This window comes from Simochromis diagramma, unplaced genomic scaffold (genome assembly GCF_900408965.1).
Source record: "Simochromis diagramma unplaced genomic scaffold, fSimDia1.1 OVJJ01000247.1, whole genome shotgun sequence".
Classification (NCBI taxonomy): domain Eukaryota; kingdom Metazoa; phylum Chordata; class Actinopteri; order Cichliformes; family Cichlidae; genus Simochromis; species Simochromis diagramma.
In genome coordinates, this window is record NW_024386949.1 from 59,950 (window position 1) to 78,258 (window position 18,309).

An 18,309-nucleotide genomic window follows, 5' to 3' on the forward strand; every position below is an offset into this window, starting at 1 on the left:
GGAGATGAACAATGTCAAACAGGGACAGAGAGCCTTGAGTATTAATGCTGAACCCATCTGGTGAGTGACTTAAGTGCAGCTCTAGATAATGTGAAAAGTTATCTGCAGATATTTAAGCCTGGTATCATTATATCATTATATTACAGGAGCAGCCTCATAGAAAGTGAACAAATGGAGGAAGAAATTCTGTACAAAAAGAACAATTTTTAAAAGGTCTGCTTCTCTTCATGCTCCAAATTTCATTGTATGTTTTTGTGTGAATGTTTTTGTAAAGCAGCTGCAAAACAAAAGTAATGGAGCAGAAGAATGCTCAAGTAATGTATAAACACATCAGTTTTTACTTTAACTCTGATGTCTGTGTTTTCATGGCAGTCCTTCAGTGTAAGGGGAGATTAGGAACAAATTGTTACCCATACACTCTAATGACAAAATTGACCTCAGTAAGACTGAAGTGTACACTCACAGAAATCATAACAATGGTTTAAGTGAGTTACTGCATTCCAGTGTTATGTTAATATAAGACTATAGTCATGTGATCAGCAGTTTAGGCAAATAGCTACCAAAATTTGAACTTTTAAATGTCCATTTTCCCTCAACTTATTTATCTGCGGAAACACAAAAACATCAGTTAAAGAGATCCTTTACATTCATTTATGAATTAACCGTACTCACCATCTCTGCCAAACACAGTCCTGAGGACTCGAGGGCAGGGGATGGTCACGGTCTCTCCAAACTCCGCTCGCTCCCAGCATGCTATGCTGTCCCAGTCTCCTTTGCATCCGGGGCCTGTGAACGGTGGGTAGTTAGGTTTAGAAAGATTTTCACCTTGAAGTATACATTTAAAATTCCTCTTTAGAAACAAACATACAAAAAAGGCAGCAGCACCTCTCACTTGCTAAAAGTACATTTTTGCATTTGTGAGTGGATGCACGAACTGTGTGAAGTTGTTGCCTCAGTGACGCAGTAGTTCCTCTGGCTCATGACCCATCACTATACAAAGATTATTGTAATGTGTCAGATAACGATATAAAGTTATAAGCTTTACTGTCATTGGTTGGCTGTACTGCATAAACTGATGAGAAAGAAAATTAACTGAGAGGTCAAGGAGGCTTGGAGACAGTCTTATCCAGGACAAACTCATCTCTAAAATCTGACCAATACTCAGGGAGGAGTTTAACAACCTTAACCTTAAGCACTTTTCAGGTGTAGACCCATTAAGTCGACTACAGATAGGTAGACAAACTGAGTCGTCACCATTGCATAAACATGTTGGTGTTTCAGCCGGATTTGTTAAGAAACACTGGTAGACATACAGACCACAATACTGGAGGGATACTGGGGTATTTCCAGACCAGCCAAGAGATGCAATGCTTCCAGGATGTCCTGGGTCTTCCCCAGGGAATCCTTCTCCCAAATGGACATGCCATGAGGTGCCCAGTCAGACCTTCAAGCTACATCAGCAACAGCTCTACTCTGAGCGCCTCCAAAATAACCAAGTTCCTCCCTTTTTCTCAAAAAGTGAGTTTATACACCCTGAAGCTCATTTCCACAGCTTGCATCTGCAATCTGTCACAACCAACAAGGTGAGGCTGTAAATGCAGAGTGATTTGTCACTCAGCTCATGCAGCTTTGTCTGCATAATCGGTCAAGTCAGTCTCCCACTCTGGAATATCTCTCCAAGCTCTTAAGCGTGAGCCTTAATGGGTGTGAAAGTGCTGATGGCAAACTGAGCAGTCATATCGGCTTTTTAGCAACAGATGAATGGAGACGGTGTGCTTATTAAACGCACCCCTCCTCCCCAACACCCCTGCTAAACATCCATGCTGCATGAGCATCACACACACACACACCTTTTAATACAATAACATATTAAATCTGTTTTTCTTATTAACTTGTTTGTGTGACTAGAGGGGGTGGATATGAGCTTCTACAGAAATAATCCTCCTCTTCTCCCCAATTGAGTGCACCTCTGTAAACACCTTCATCCACAGTGAAACAAGACAGAAAGAACATGAAAATTTGAAGCTCACAATTTTCAATTTGTTTTTTCTTTTCATATTATTTCCTGTTTCTCATGTTGCATTTCCTTGTTCCATGCTCACTTTCATATTGGTTTTATTTTTTTCTGTATTGCATTTAATCCTTTCCTTTGATTCTTTATTTCTTGCTATGCAGTCATCTTTGAGTCTATTCTACATTTATTTTCTGTCTTTGTCTTATCGTCACATGCATTTCCTGTTTTACTTCCCCTGTCTTTTCCTTATCTGTTTTATTGTTATGTTATTGCAGCATATCAGACAATATTTATTTATCCTTCTTGCCTTCATGTCATATTATGACTTTCTCTTTGTGCAACTGTCTGTTTCCTGTTAAAAGACTCACTTTTTCTTATGTGTTATTAACTTCTATATTATAAAGGTTTAAAACTCCAGAGATGGGAAGGTTTTCAGGTATCTGTACTCTACTTGATTATTTTATACAGTATTTTACTGTCATTACTTTGGTCCTTATCATACGACTGTCGTAAAAGAGAGATCAAAGAAACATATTCAAATGAAAAATCATATAATTTATGCATCAGTAATTGTACCGTACGCAGGGATTCAAGTGGGTCAGAATCATCCGGAACAGCATTGGAGGTGCAGAATAAGTTGTAGGTGTGGCACAATCTAGCTACCTAGAAGAGGAGGTAAAATCAACCACCTTCAATGTGAACAGAAACCAGAGCTCGTTTTCTTCTTTTTTGCTCTATTTTTCTCTCCTGGTGTTCAATGTAACACACATTCAAGCTGAAAACATTCAGTCTAATCAGAAATTAATGTGAAGGAAGTTTCTTGCCCCTTAATATTTTATTAAGCGACTAGGAATTTATTAAAGAATTATTATTATTAACATAGAAGGTAAAGGTTCAGCAGTCCAAAATACTTGGCGGAAGAGCTGCTTTTTGATGAATCAGTATCAGTTTGTTTTTTTTAACGCTGTTCTTTTACTTTAGTGATGAATGTTTGTACTGTTGCCACCTCTGCTGAACGCATGCCCTGGTCTCCCGTGTATGGGTCCTTGATTCTGAAATGGTTACATTTCCTTCCTTTGTGAATTTGGCCTAGCTTCCAAATGTAGGAACCAAAGCTTATTCTTGTCAAGACCTCTCTGTAAATAATCTGCAAGACGAAAATGCTAAATTCAGACACCATCCTTCCTTTAGAGTACTAAAAAGAGGAACAGCCAGGGGGTGGAGGGGGTGACGGTGAGAAGAAAAGTCGTAAAAGACGGGAAATAACAGACAGAGAGAGCAAAAGAGGGCAAAAAAGGAGAGATGAAAGAGTGAGAGAACAAATGTCTTTGGGTAAAATGGCTCAAACACAGATTTGAACTCATTGGTGCATGAAGAAAACTCCATCTACCCGCTAAGTGATCCATCCTTTCTCTGAGCGCTTTCATAAAAACACATCAGAGGACCAGTTTTTAAGTGACCAGGCGGCAAAAGCACAGCAGTACACATCTGGAGGGATGTCGTCTTTCTCTGCTTTATGGTCTTTTTTTTTTTTTTAATTTCCCAGTCAGTACAAAGTAAAGGGTGACTGAGCCTTTTGGATTTCATGCAGTGAGTTTTTAAAAGTGACTTATGTATAAGTGGGTAAATATATTCCATTAACCTCCTTCAGTTACGGACATGTTTTGAAGGAAAACTTTGCTAAAACTCCATTTTTGCTTCAATTTGACATCCAAAAGTTTCCAAATACTCGCAAATGTCAGAGTTGGTTGGCACTGTATTTCAGACAATTTTGACACAAATGATGTGTTCGGTGGTGGCCAAGTCAGTGAGGGATCACAACATGACATTATAGACTTTGTGATTTCAAGCTGCCCCTGATGAAAAATGACCAGTGTGAAAGAATCTGTCATATCTTTGGTTTAGCATTCAAACCCACAAGCTCAAGTTGACTTAGAAGAGGTTTGAAGTTGTCCATCTAAAGACTGAGTGTCAAAAAAATGAATATGGTTGAAAATATACATCAAACTTGCTGTTGTATCCAAGTTTATTTGATTCATGCTGCACAGTGTGGCTTGCAATAAACTTGCTGAATTCAAAGTGCCTGAGGAGTACTTTGCACAGTTTTCCATATTTTCCATATTTCATATTTGATACATACAGTTTTGTTTTAATTTGTCAACTGGTTCAATAAACTATTTTATTTCATGTGGAAGTTTGTTTAATGAAGGCGGCTGAGGCTGAAACAACCTGAAACAAACTGAGTCTGGTGATTGGTCACTGCAGCACACACAGTAAAAGGCTCATTGCCCCAGGGTGGAGCTCTGAGCAATACATGAGACCCTTTCTATTCCTTCTATAAAGCTCCTCCCATTCTGACGTTTGAAACATTTTAAAAATCGACACATGCACATGGACACTTTGCAATAACGTACACTTGCAACAGTCCTGATTATTACTACAGTTTTACTTATAATCGGTTCTTTGTTATCACTTAGATGATTTAAGGATACATGTAAGCAAAAGCAGCATATGAAACTAAAACATGAAGTATGAAAAAATAGTCATCATAACTCTGGAAATGGTCTTCTTTTTTCATGCCTCGTTCTTTAGAGAGGTCGTCACAGCGGCTATATCTGCATAGCTGATGCCCATCATGATACTGCCATCCCCATTTATGCAGACTTGGGACCAGCAGTGGCTCATGTCCCCCAGCTGACACAGCCACCCATGTTTGCTGACCAGGTTGAGTGGAAGTAACCCAAAAATAGGCTAACTAACGCTGAGGATAGACACTAAATATGATGACAGACAGAGGGCAATCATGTGTATTACAGTATATATTATTGAAATGTTATTTAAGGGCTCAGCATAGACCTCAGAATCAAATTAAACTTAAGGTCCATTTAGAAACATTTTTGCTACTTTTAAAGGTCAAATGTGAGATTCTTGGTTTTCACCAGGGCTGAGCGAGTTAAATGTCAACTGTTTTGTGTCAAAACATTAGCGGGGCTACAGCATCAGATAAGATCCTGAGAGATTAGTTATAATAAAACTGCTCTCCCCAGCAGATTTGACCCCGCAGAGGTTTTCAGCCGTGTTAAATCTTTGTTCTCGTTCGTGTCATTGAGCTTTAATTAACACAGCAGGAGCGTCCAAACTCGCATCACAGATGAGGAAAGTCAGACTCGTCAATGCTGTGCAAACTGTTTTGGGCTTGAACATAACAAAATAATATTTTTATGAGCTTTTCATAGACAAACTGTGCATTATGCATGCAGACTTTTGTGCATTTTAGACATAGATGCGTAGTTTAAACTTTAATGATGGAAAGGGAAAGTTTGCTCAAGATTTTCTGGCTAATAGAAACATCACTGGAGACGTTTCAAATGTGCTTCTGTTGGATCTGGTGACTTTCACTGAGAAGATGGTACACTGTGGTCATAAGGGATGGACATCAACACGCAGGTGGGCTATGGTGTTGGTACTTAGGGGCTCAAAGTATGTCAAGAAAAGCAAAAAAAGGCGATGGAGATTGATTGCGTTACACCACCACAAGCCTGTCTCTTTAGTACAAGGCGGGAGGCCTCCATACTTTCATGTTGTTTACAGAAAATTCTGACAGTACTATCCGAAAGTCGCAGCACAAATTGAGACTCATGGGATCAGGAAATATTACCTTATATTGTCCAGTTCGGCTGATTCTTTACGAACCGTAGCCTCAGTTTCTCATTTCTTAGCAGACAAGACTGCCCGTGTCAGCGATTACCCAGTGACAATCGGTGCGGTCTTTTGCTGCTGCTTCAAGGATCAATGTGTTGCACATTCAGAGATGCTCTTCTGCAAACTTTGGTTGTAACAAGTGGTTGTTTGAGCAATTTTGCATTCCTATCAGCTCAAAGCAGTCCTTCTCTTACAGCTGATAAAGTATTTTTGCCACTTACCTGAAAGTTTCTATTTTTTGGAGGATTCTTAGTAAAGCCTAGTGACAGTTGTGCTGGAAAATCATAACATATCAACAGTTCTTTAATACTCGGACCAGCCCATCTTTCAAGTCACTTACATCACCTTTATAGCCCTTTCTTATGCTTGTTTTGAACTTCATCAGCTTGTCTTGACCATGTCTTCATACCTACATCTGTTGAGTCGCTGCCATGTGATTGTCTGATTAGACATTTGCATTAATGAGCAGAAGAACAGGTGTACCTAACAAAATGGTCAGTAAGTGTATGTGTGACGTCGGCATCGTTCCTCGTATACTTGCTTGCACTTTCCCAGTGGAGGGGGTCTTGATGCATTCTCAATCATCCAGGAAAGTAAATCTCCAAAAGTTGATTCTGTTCATCTGGACGTTGCGTTTTGTGACGTCCAGATGAACAGAATCAACTTTTGGTGATTTCCCAGTGGAGGATTGAAAGGAATACCCATCGGATTATTATTCTTATTCTATTAAGACATTTCATGACTCGAGGAAGTTACAATATTGAGCTTTTTTTTTTTTTTTTTTTATAGCAGCATAAACCTAGCTTAGGTTCTTCACAAAAAATGTTCACCGGTTGCTACAGAATCAAACCATTTTTAAATGTAATAAAATGATCCTGCCATTTTAAATGACACATGCAGAGTTGATGTTTATTATTGTTTAAAAAACATCATTATATACAGGATGTAATGAGACTGGATGAGAGTGCCACCCCTGCTCCATGCATTAGAGTTACACTGTTGCAATATGATGTTATATAAATTGCATTTAAATAAATTGTACACAATATAAAAGAGGTAGCTATACCACATGTATCCCTGCCCACGGCTATTGCACGAATCATGGTATTGGCATGTGAAGTGACATATTGCATAAAATATAATAAAATATTATAGAGATGAGTGACATGTAACTCAAACATGTGGCAGGGGAGGTGAGAGCAGACTGAACAATACTCTGGGATCTAGAGAAGTAGAATTTTGTTTCCAGTGTCTCGGAGAGAGGCAAGAGGACAGCCAATTATTTTTTAGGTCATATCGATGACCTTCTGTAGACCTTTTTTTAGTCACCACTGAGCATCCAGCATACCACAGCACACCACAATGTGAGGCAGTATGTTAAGACATTTCCTACTGTGGAGCGGTTAAAGGTCACCAGAGCTTTACTTCAGGATTCTGAGAAAGTGTAAGAGTTGCTGCGCCTGCAGACCAGGAGAGACTGTTCTGCAGATTTCCAGGAATTCGAATCTGTGGTCCATGCAGTCTCAATTTATCAAGATGGGGAGGGGGACTATCCTGCAGCTGAGTTCTTTTATTTGTTTATTTATTTATTTTAATTTTTGGTCAGCTTATGGACCTCCTCTCTCTAAGCAGACTAAAGGAGGAGTCGGACTAATATTGATATACTTCAAAATTTGAAACACGTGTGCTACAAATGTTATGACGTTAATGGTACTGTATATTATTATAACATCTGACACGATTTGCATAGAAACTATTCACTCAGAACATTAAAATACATCACCAGATTTACAATGTTGTATTGAGTATGTCCCAGCTGAGGTTCAAACACATAAACTGTCTCCATCTGTTTACATTTTTGACTGCGGTGGCCGGATGACGGATGATTCGACTTTTTCACTATCCCTCACTATGTTTCATGTGGCTCGGGGGCGAAGAGGTTAGAGATTTTTATATCACCAACTCTCAGTCCAGTATTTCTCATTATTTTTATGTAAAAGTGGTGGATTTTTCTTTATGGATCATTAAAAACGCTTACTTTACACTTAGTTTAGTTCAACAAAAATATATAATCAAAAGCTCTTTAAAGGCTTTTCTCTTCAATTTTCTCTCGACTCCTTTCTGTTTTGTACTTTCTGAGCTGTGAACTTCATCAGAGGACCACATTCGGTGTATTTTCTGTGGTAATTAGCCTCTTTTGCAGATGGGCACGTAGGAAGATAAAGTCTGGGTGAGACTAATCAGCTATTTTGAAAGCATAAGTCAACATTTGGGAAAACTGCTGAGCTGCTTTTATATGCAGCACTGATGAAAAGAGAACAGAACTGTTAGCCTGGCCATGTCCAAAGTGAGGTCATCAAGGCAGAAGTCTTTGTACACAACCACAGAGGACTTCAAAGGAAATCAATGCGTGAAAGAACTGAAGACTTTCAGCTTTAAATCAAGGGGTATTACAAAAGTTTTGCAGTTTAATTCTTAGCTACCAGTCAGTGTTGTGTACATATCCAAAACAGAGGCTTGTTCTCAGTCGGTTCAAACATTTTTCAAACCTGCTCCTCTTGACAGCACTATTATTAAAGACCACCAGAAGCAATATCTTACGATCTTCAGACAAGAGACCCGACCAAACCTTGAGGTAAGATTATTTTGTCACATCAATAAAAGTCAAACTTGTGTTGTAAATGATAAACAACAGCGTCCTGCAGGATCCTTGGCAGAAAAACTTACACACAAACTCATGTAATCAAATGATAATAAATTAATAGCAAGTCTGGGTTTCAGAAGAGCGCTTGGGTGTTTTTGGAGAAAATGTTTTTGAAGAAAATGCCTCGTTGCTGTCACAAATCACCCCTGACACTCGTCTCCGCCCTGCTCCACTCTCGTCTTCACCTCTCTTGTGAACTGTCTGTTGCTTCAGATGTTTTTCCCCAAGCGTTTAAACCTTCTCTATGTTCTACTCTTTGCACGTTTATCTATCTCAGTCTAATTTCAGGGTGTCAAAGCGTGGCCCACAGGCTAATGGTGGCACTTGTTAATATATTATTATAGTAAAAGATTTACTACTGTGTTTAACTCTAAGGATCAAGAATAAAGAAGCATTTCTCTTTTGTTGAACCACCACAGCAGCTCCCTGAGCAGCAGACGTCCATGGTTATCGTCCTCTGGGCTAAATCTGGTCATTGCATGCATCAGCCTCTGTGGATTCAATTACTGTGTTAAAATTTTCCTCAAAACAGAAATTAAAGATATTTCATATGGGAAACTGCCCTTAAACAAAACTTTATTCAACAGTGAGATTAATAATCATTACAATCAGGACCTGTGAGGGGTAAGTCTCTGTTTTCTTTTTTGTTTTGTTTGATTCAAGTTTAGATGGATAGTTGGCCATTTCAACACTATAATTGAACCCGCAGGCACTGAGGCTGCAGACACTTAACTAACTTAATTTATTTAAGTTAAATTTTAGGTAGCACAATGTGCCACTGGAAGAAAATCAGCCCTTACAAAAATAAATGATTATTTGTCATTTTTATTTTAGATCACAAAGTAACCCAAAAGTTTGAGCAGCAGTCTATACTTCAGGATAACAGGCTAAATTTGTGATTCGTTTTTTTCCTGAATTTGGCAGAAACAATCACACATCTGTCGTGATTTAATTCAGGAATGATTTCGTGTGAATCCATTCCCAGCTGCAGAGATTGCACAGATTTTCAGTGCACTCGGTGAAAGCTAAGTGACCTTTACGAAAGCTTTTCGTGTTGTGTAGAAAACATGGCTGGACAGAAGACAAAATATGGGCTTAAACTGCGTTATGAGATCTAATCATGTTCTCACGTGGTGTGATTACATGTACACACTGTATGCAGGGTCCTTCATGCTTTTGCATATCAGCCTTCAGACTGCAGGGTTTACTTTTGCAAATGTTTTCTCTTTATCTGAGCCTATTTCAGTGGAACAAAAAGCAAAACTTCAACTTTATAAAAAGAAAATGAATAATTATAAAAGTTCATTTGAAAGTTTGACTCAAAGCAAACACTAAATTACTGATAACCCGATAGCTAAATGCCTGAGGGATTTCCTTCTAAGGACCGCCAGGAGAACTGCTGTACTAAACGCTGCATTGGAGCTGGAGTTGTTCAACTACAATACAAGAGACACACTATATAAGTAGCTGAATGATATAAATGATATGAATAACTTTTGCACAGTGGAACCCGGTTAGCTTACAAATAAGGAAAGGAAGGACAGGAAATTAGCTGGTTAGCAATAATTTTAGTTTCATGATAAGAATGAAGGAATTTATCACAACTAAAGCTATTTAATCAATCCTGGGCAAAAAATCAAAAATATAAAATACAAATAAATTCCAAATAGTGACGTTGCCACAGCTCTTTAACATTTATACCAATCATTAAGCTGCGAATACTCGCTGCAGCAAGAAGTGCCACCGACAGGCAAAACCTCAGTATTAGCACTTGTATAGAAGAAGATGTTTCCTATACCAGTCAAAACCTGAATCAAAGAAATAAGAGCTGCCACTACATGAAAGCACAGTTTGCACCAGCAGATGTGACTTCAGTTTCTGTGTCCTCACCATTCAAGAGGGCAAACGCGGCAAAAATAATTATCCCAGAAAACAATCTTGGAAATCGTGCCAGAGGTCAGATAGTCCAAAAGATTCCCCCCATCACTTTTTCCTGATAACTTTTCCTTCACTTTGATGAAAACCTTCATAAAGAAAGGAAAGGAGAAATTTATACAGACTTAGGGAGGAAAATGCAGTGCACCAAGACTTTACTTAGACAAGGCTCTTTGATGTGACAGTGAATGTTCTTGATGAGGGTCTGCTATGCTGAAACTTTGTCAGTAAATTACAAAGAACACATCAGAAACTTAACTCCATCGGCTATGATGCTATTTGATATCACTCACATACAGAGGACAGCCTGTAAAAATAACATTTTACTTGTAATGTTAAAGAAAAGTCTATAAAACGAGATGAAATGCTTGTCACATTCTCATCCCGTCTGCTGACATTTCCTCTTCCCACTGGAGACATGATCCAGTATAACTCCTGCCTTTTAATTAATGACAGTCTTAAAGGCTGGGCAGTAGAGCAATGTGCAAAACTAATGCAAAGTGAGTTATGATAAACCTTACATTCATGTTGACCATCTTAAAATAGATCATAATCTTTATAAAGCTTATTTATATAAGCTTTTAAGCTTATATAAGCTGATTTTATTACAGCAGCATGACACTCATAGTTCACCTTTGGGTTTATCAGCCTTTCATTGAAGGTTCATAACCTATCAGGATGTCATGGCTTATAAAACAGAAAACACTGTTAATTAACATCTACACAATTTGTGCTGCTTCCCATGAATTATCTCATTTTCTTTCCTTTAGTATTTAGAGACTCGCTCTGCAGAGTGAAAGCTTTCCACAGCCACAGGTGTTAGCAAACCGGTGTGCATGAATGAATACGCAGGATAATTAGATCAGTTGCACCAGATGTTGATCCCTAATGCAGTCAGCATAATGGATGATCGAGGGAGCTCATTTTGGTATTTCCTCAAACACCTGTTGTCGGGGAAAACGCAACATTAGCATGAGCCGTGGAGCCACAACGGCCACGTTAATGCTTGAAACAAGCCGGATTTAAAAATTCTGTCCAGCTACACAAAATTTTTCCAAGTTACTGTTAGAAGATATCTGGTTTCTAACAGTTGTGCTTTGAGTGATTGTGACCTTTATAGCTGCTGTTGGCCTGCTTCTCCCTCAGCTTCTTTATGCACTCGGCCTGGTCTCTCTCCACCTCCAGCAGGAAGTTACAGGTTGGATGTCGGCCGTCAACCTGCAGTGGAAGCAATAAAAAGAATACAAATTGTAGATTAAATATTTAGGCTATGTCAACCTTAAAACAGTCTGAGAGTGTGAAGGAAATCAGGTGTCCATATCAACAAAGATGAAAACTGTTATACACTGTCTTTAACACATTTTCTTACACACGTGGCAACAACTATATTAGCAGCTACCGAGAAACTTTTTGGAATTTATTTGCATTTTCTTTTTACATCCATCTGACAGAATAATGCTTTAATGGCAGACAATCCCCTCATGTCCACTGTGCACATGCAAGCAAGCTCCTGCATATACACAATCCAGATCTGCTGCTGCTTAAGATAAGAAATTTGTAAATAAAACTACAAGGAGCAATGAGGACTCTGGCACTTCAGAAGACAGTCATTTTACAACACTGCCAAAAACATATTATTCCAAACCATCTGCAATATTTATTTTACACAATGTGTTTGCATTTTTCTTCAAGTTCGTTAGAGATGGATGAAAGTGTTATAAGCTCATACACAGAGGAGAGCGAGGGTTATGATAGACAGATGAACAGAAGGTCAAGATAAGCTGCTTAAACCAACCAGCCAGCACTCCCTCTCTTAATATTTGTGTGTGTTTAAACAGAGGAGAGGCACATGAATCAACAGCGCGTAAATCCTGAGGAGGAAATTGTGATCGAGCCAAACGGCACATGACAAATGAATAACCATCTTCTATATTTTAAGTCGTAATAGCACCTGTAATCAAACATGTTCTGCACTGTGTCTGTGTCTGTGTCTGATCTGATTTCAGTAGTATCACTGACTCATGTAAACTCCACAGCCTCGTTACTGCAGTTACACAAGTAAAGTTCTTGCATCAACAACACAGAAAAACTACCATTAACAATTAATTTGTTGCTTTTACTGAATCAGCACAAATTAAACACTTTAAATTTTAACACTTACGCAAAGTTTTATTCATATCACTTTGAATATAGATTTACCTCAGAGTAAAATATCCAATTCAAGTATTTTACGACTACGTGTCATTTCTCTAATTTTGCTCTTTAATGGGATCAACAGTTGTTAAACAGCTCCCAATGTCCATCACTCAGTCAAAATCTCCCATAGAGGCTGCAGCTTTTTATCCCCTGGCATGAAGCAAGGCTGGGCATCATCCAGACAGCACACACAAGCATGCACACAGACTTACACAACTATGAGCCTGAAGTGGCAGCTGAACTGTGATTTGACGCATCAAACACAGAATATTATCCAAATGTGAGCAATAGATTATTATTCAAAAACAAACTCAAAAGTCTCCTGTCAAACCAAATTAGCTGAGATGAACGCAGCTAAAAATGAACGTGGGAATGACGGACGTGTTTCAGAAAGTTGTCGGTAATGTGACTAAAACCAAACACTTCATTTACTGGACAAAGGGTGAGGTCAAACACACAGAAACATTTGATATGCATGTAAAGGTGGAAACCAATAAAAGTTGTACAAAACATAGTAAACGCTTGAGTATTCCCATCAGCATGCACTATTTTTGTCTTTGACAGATCTTACACCTCATGAATGAACAAATATACCAGAAAACACACAAATAGAAAGTCTTAGTTTAGCAGATTAGCTTGGGTGAAAGACTGAAAGTTGAGGCACACAACGATGTGTGCCACTGGTAAAGTTTCTGGGCTGCCTTTCCTCATAACAGCCATCCCTCAAGATTTTCTCCATTTAAAGCAATGCATTGTTAGGGATTGTAACATCGAGTCCTTTTACTGAATCAGTAGACAGTTCAAAAACATTCCCGCACCACTCGTGCTGATGAGTCCAAAAAAGGAAGAAAAAAAGTCCATGAGTGACGAAACCTTTAACATTTTTTATTTCACTACGTATCTTTGAAATGTTTTTATATTACATAAGCACTTTGGCTAGAAAATCCAAATCCAACATTATGTTAATTTTGTAAATCATGGTTCCATGTAAACACACAATCAAGCAGGATATGATGAAAGGTGAGGCTAGCTTGGTACTGTATGAGCTTGTAGTGTCTCTCAGTTATCAGTAAGCTCTATATTACAGCGGGTTATTTAATCATTCCTAATACCAACATGGCAACAGTGACAAGGCTCAGCTTGAAGCTTCTAACTAATGGGTGATATCAGGCAGCACATCATTTCCTTTTTCATCAGAGCCTTTTTGCTTGCCAGCAGTTGTTTAGGTAATGGATAAACTCTAAGAAATGGATATACACCAGACTGAACTGTTGTTACAGCAGCCAGCAAAACTGTCACCTATTTACATCTGAAAAAAAAATGATTTTAATGTCCGGATGGAGACATGGTTTTGGTTTGGTCTTCTTCGGTTTGTCTCTCACACACTCAGGTAAGTCGATTTATGTCAGGTGTTGCTTTAATGTGCTCCAACCAGAACCGCTTCTTCTTCCATTTTAGTCTGCCAACTCTTTCCTCTCTGCTTTTTCATCTTATGAAGACATATTAAAGGTACAGTCAGTAGCAGTCCTAGTTGGTTTGGCGCCCTGGGCGAACACTCCCTCTTACTCTTCTTATATTTATTGTTTGTTTACTTGCACTGCTGTAACTGGAGCCTCGTCTCGTCTCTCTATATACTGGACTGTATGTAGCGGAGATGACAATAAAGTTTACTTTGACTTCAGCAGTGAGCAGGTGCACCGAGGGCTCTCGCGCTCACTTTTCGCATACAGAATTTAGAAAAAACATCGGTGCAAATGATAAGTCTGTATCATAATGTCTGGTGTTTTCGTTGACATGTCTAATCTCCTGACAATAAGTAATCACAACAATATCGGCATGTTTATGCACACACATCAGAGGTTACACAAAGTTTATGACTGTGCATCAATTTGTTGGGAAGACATAACCACACACTAAATCAATGTATATTTACGACTACAATAAATAAGCAGTAACTATCTTACTGGACCTGTAAGGTCCTTGTTCCCACACCTGTCTGAGAGCTGTGCATGGACATGCAGCATGAATAGCATACTTTACAGCTAGGCTGACATATTCATCATAGTTGCTCCAGACAGTTCAAATGCTCCATGTTACAGAAGTTTGTATGTATGTCGGACAAATGCTGAAAACAAAAACTCCACGGTGACACCTTGGAAATTTTCATGTCAATTTCAGGCTAAGTGCTTTTGACCTTCATTGCAGGGCATGTCAAATCCAATAGCACACCATTTGCTCACTCACTTACTCAGCAGGCTGGAAAGTATACAACAACTAGACAGTGCGACACAAAGAAGTCGAATTAATGAGTTTACCGCGATGAAGATACAGCAGAGTCTGGACATGCTGGGCAGCCAGACACAGAAAACAATAGGTGCACGTGGTTTAACATTTCTAACCTCACATAGACCCATGGTGTGTTATCTTCAAAAGTTTGCAGCATTTTTTTTTAAATTTCTTTAGGACAAACTTAAAAGAAATTAGAAAACACCCAAGGTTTGAAAAGAGGGGCCAGTGCTCAAGTGTCTTAAACCTGCTTTTATCCTGTTTGTTGACACACATCTGCAGTAAATCACATTTTTTATTTTATTTTTTTCCTTTGATTTCCTTTCCTGCCTGGTTAAAGACTTAAGTTACATTTAGTTCGTTCGTATATCCCATTAGCCTTGTTTGCTAAAAGCACATATGCAAGCAGCATAAGAATAGAGGAAATCAGGAATAAAGAACCAGACTTAATACTGTTTTATCTTTGCAATTGATATCGATGCACCTACATCCACAAATTAAGCTTTGGGAACAAGGTCAGGTGTGACCGAGTAATCTCTCGCTAGCACACATGTTACTCTTCCTATGGAAAGTGAGAAATAAACTCCTCGTGTTTCCCTCGGTCTCTCTCGTCTCTCTGCCAGTGTGCAGAGCTTAACGTACTTTTGTTGTAATTTTTGGTCCACTGCACACTAAGTGATTGGTGTTAAAGCCAGTGGATACATGCACTACACGAATCAAGTGCAACATAAGATAAGATAATGTGAGATAAAATTATTCCTCTAGAAGAAAATCAGCAGGAGAAAATTGATTTATCTAATACTGCATCAACAGGAGAAAATGTTAAACATCACAGTAAAACCCACTTCAGTAAAGTGTGCCAGCTATCTTTATTAACCTGATCACCCTGTGTGTGTATATAAAGTGTTGTCTTGCCTTTACCCTTTGTCATGATGTGTGTTATCCTGCCTGGTGTCGTCTCCTTCTGTTTCTTCTGTGACTTCTTCTGGTTTTGGCTTCATGTTTTAGACTTTATGCACTGGCGGCTGGCCTAAAAAAACGTCTCTTCTTGTGTTAATTCACTTGCTTCCTGCATCTTATTATCCTGCACATTATGACAGTCCAGTTCTTTTGCTGATTAGTCCTCAACACAAAGCAGTCTGTTTTTAGCGCTTATTAGTTTTCCTGGTATTTGAACGTCTGTAAGAAATCTCACGCCACCCATCTCGCTGCTGCGGTAATATGTCAATAAAAGCTCAAACTGAAAATGTAGTGCTGGTGGAGTGTGAACAAGGCAGGGAACTGGGTGCCAACTCATTAAATTGATTGGTTTCATTTTATATTATAAGTATCTTTGTCCTTTTAAGTATATTTCACTGAGGTAATGTTATGATTTAGCAATGTAAAACACTGAACTGAACTAAGCCCTGGTGACCTGTTTTACGTCCACTAAGTCTCACGGCAATCTCACAAATGTCTCATGAAATATTTGGTCTGGACCAAACGACACCACTATGGTAGCTAAAGCAGACACCACCTGTGTTATAGCAGATGTACTAATTGGTTCGATGACAGCTGCTTCTCCACAAAGCTGCCTCCAGCATGATGCAGATCCAGAATCTACTCTAATCGGTAGATGATAATGACTAACTCAAGTTAGCCAAAGGAAATGCAAACAAGGGCATTACCCTTTCAACACACAGCTCTGCAAACAGCAAACAAATTGCTGAGGTAGTGTCTGAAATTTTCATAGGATATTTGATTTTTCTCCCACTGGTTTGATATTCTCTGGATTGTCTTAAATCTGCAGATCATGGTTGATGAACTTATTTTATTCAAGAGACAAAGAATTCTGTCCCTTTTGAGGTTCTTTCAGCAAAAGGATCAACGAGAAAGTACCAACAATACAAACAAGCACAAGGAAGTGTTTGAGTAAAAACCAAAAACCAAAAAAAAGTAATGCAGAAACACTTCTGTATATAAGTTCTGGCATAAATGAATAGCAAAAAATAAATAAATAAATAACAGCAAGTGAATTTTTATTAAAAGTCTCAGTTTAGTTAATGGCAGAGCTATCTAAATGCTAATGAATCGGTCTTATCAGCTCTTTTTCCTAATGTGTTTTCGTGCTCTGGCTTCAATCAGCAGTGATGCACACCACTAGCTGGCCACCATCAAATGAGCTTTAGGAGATGATGATGCTGCCCTGAGTTTACCTTTACTCAATTTGATTTTATGGCAGAGGTTGGCCCCAAGAACGAGCGGTAAAAGAGCTGCAGTGACAAAGAAAAGGAAAGAAAACTAATGAAGTATGAGAAACTCCCAGAATCAGCAGCAGAAACTCCCCAGCAGGCTGTAAATACAGTGGGGGAAATAATTATTTGCTAAAAGTTTGCTCATTTGCATAAGAAATAAACACTCTCTAATTTCTTTGGTCGTTTCAATTCAACCAAATTTCAGAAAAAACACATTACATAAATGTTATAAAGCAATTTGCATGTCATTGCAAGCAAACATGACTTAGTACTCGGTGGAGAAACCCTTTCTGCAAGCACAGCAGTTGCACGTTTCTTGTAGTTGGTCAGCTGGTTTGCGCGTATCTCAGGGGGGATTTTGGACCACTCTTTACAGCAACTCTAAATCCTTTAGTTTTTTGGCAACTCAAGGTTTTAGCTTCCTTCACAGAAGGAAGAATATAGAACTGAGGTCTGAAAACTAGGTAATAAACCCCATGACGTCAATGAGCCTCTTTTTTAGCCACTTCTTTGCTGTCATATAGGAAGAACCATGCATCATCTTTTCATTTTCAGGAGGTTCTTGCATGGTACATGGCCTCGTCCAATGGCTCCTTAAAGTCACCCTTCTTCCTTAGCAGAAAAAAAACTCCAAAACATAATATTTCCACCTCCATACTTGACTTTTGGGATGGTGTTCTTTGGATCATATTCAGCATTATTCTTCCTTCAAACACGTTGGGTCAAAAATGCCCTGAATTCAATTTTGGTTCATCTGACCACAGCCCTTTCTCCTACACCTTCTTTTAATAATTTAGATGCTTATTAAGCAAATTTAAGATCGGCCTGTACATATTTCTTCTTGTATGCCCTGCAAGATTTCAGTGCATTAGGGCGTAATGTGTTGCTGATTGTGTAACTGCCTTCAGCTCATTAACAAGCTAGTGATCATTATCACCCAATGAAGTAAGATCCTCAAGGATGCCGAACAGAGGGTGACCGATGATCATTTCATATTTCTGCCACTTCAAAATAATAAAACCAGCAGTTGTCACTTTCTCACCGTCTTCTAGCCCTCTGCATGTCTACAGTCTTCTCCCTGAAGCCCCTTGACGGCTGTTTGGTCTTTGCCCGCGGTGCTGGAGAGGCTGGATTGGAAGAAATTGATTCTGTGGAGAAGTGTGCTTTATATGCAGCTTCATCTGTAATTGATTGATTGATTGATTGATTGATCTGTGGAAACCAGAATTCTTCCTGGG

General features: G+C 38.8%; 1 protein-coding gene across 2 annotated transcripts in view; it reads right to left on the reverse strand.

Moving 5' to 3' along the window:
• Window positions 1-18,309, reverse strand: part of vipr2 (vasoactive intestinal peptide receptor 2) — a 66,231-nt gene that overhangs the window by 30,616 nt on the left and 17,306 nt on the right. For both annotated transcript variants that reach the window (XM_040038507.1, XM_040038506.1), the window contains exons 2-3: window positions 11,468-11,573; window positions 673-786 (exon numbers count right to left, since the gene is read on the reverse strand). In XM_040038507.1, coding sequence (XP_039894441.1) covers window positions 673-786; window positions 11,468-11,573 — 220 coding nt within the window. The remainder of the gene's footprint in view (window positions 1-672; window positions 787-11,467; window positions 11,574-18,309) is intronic.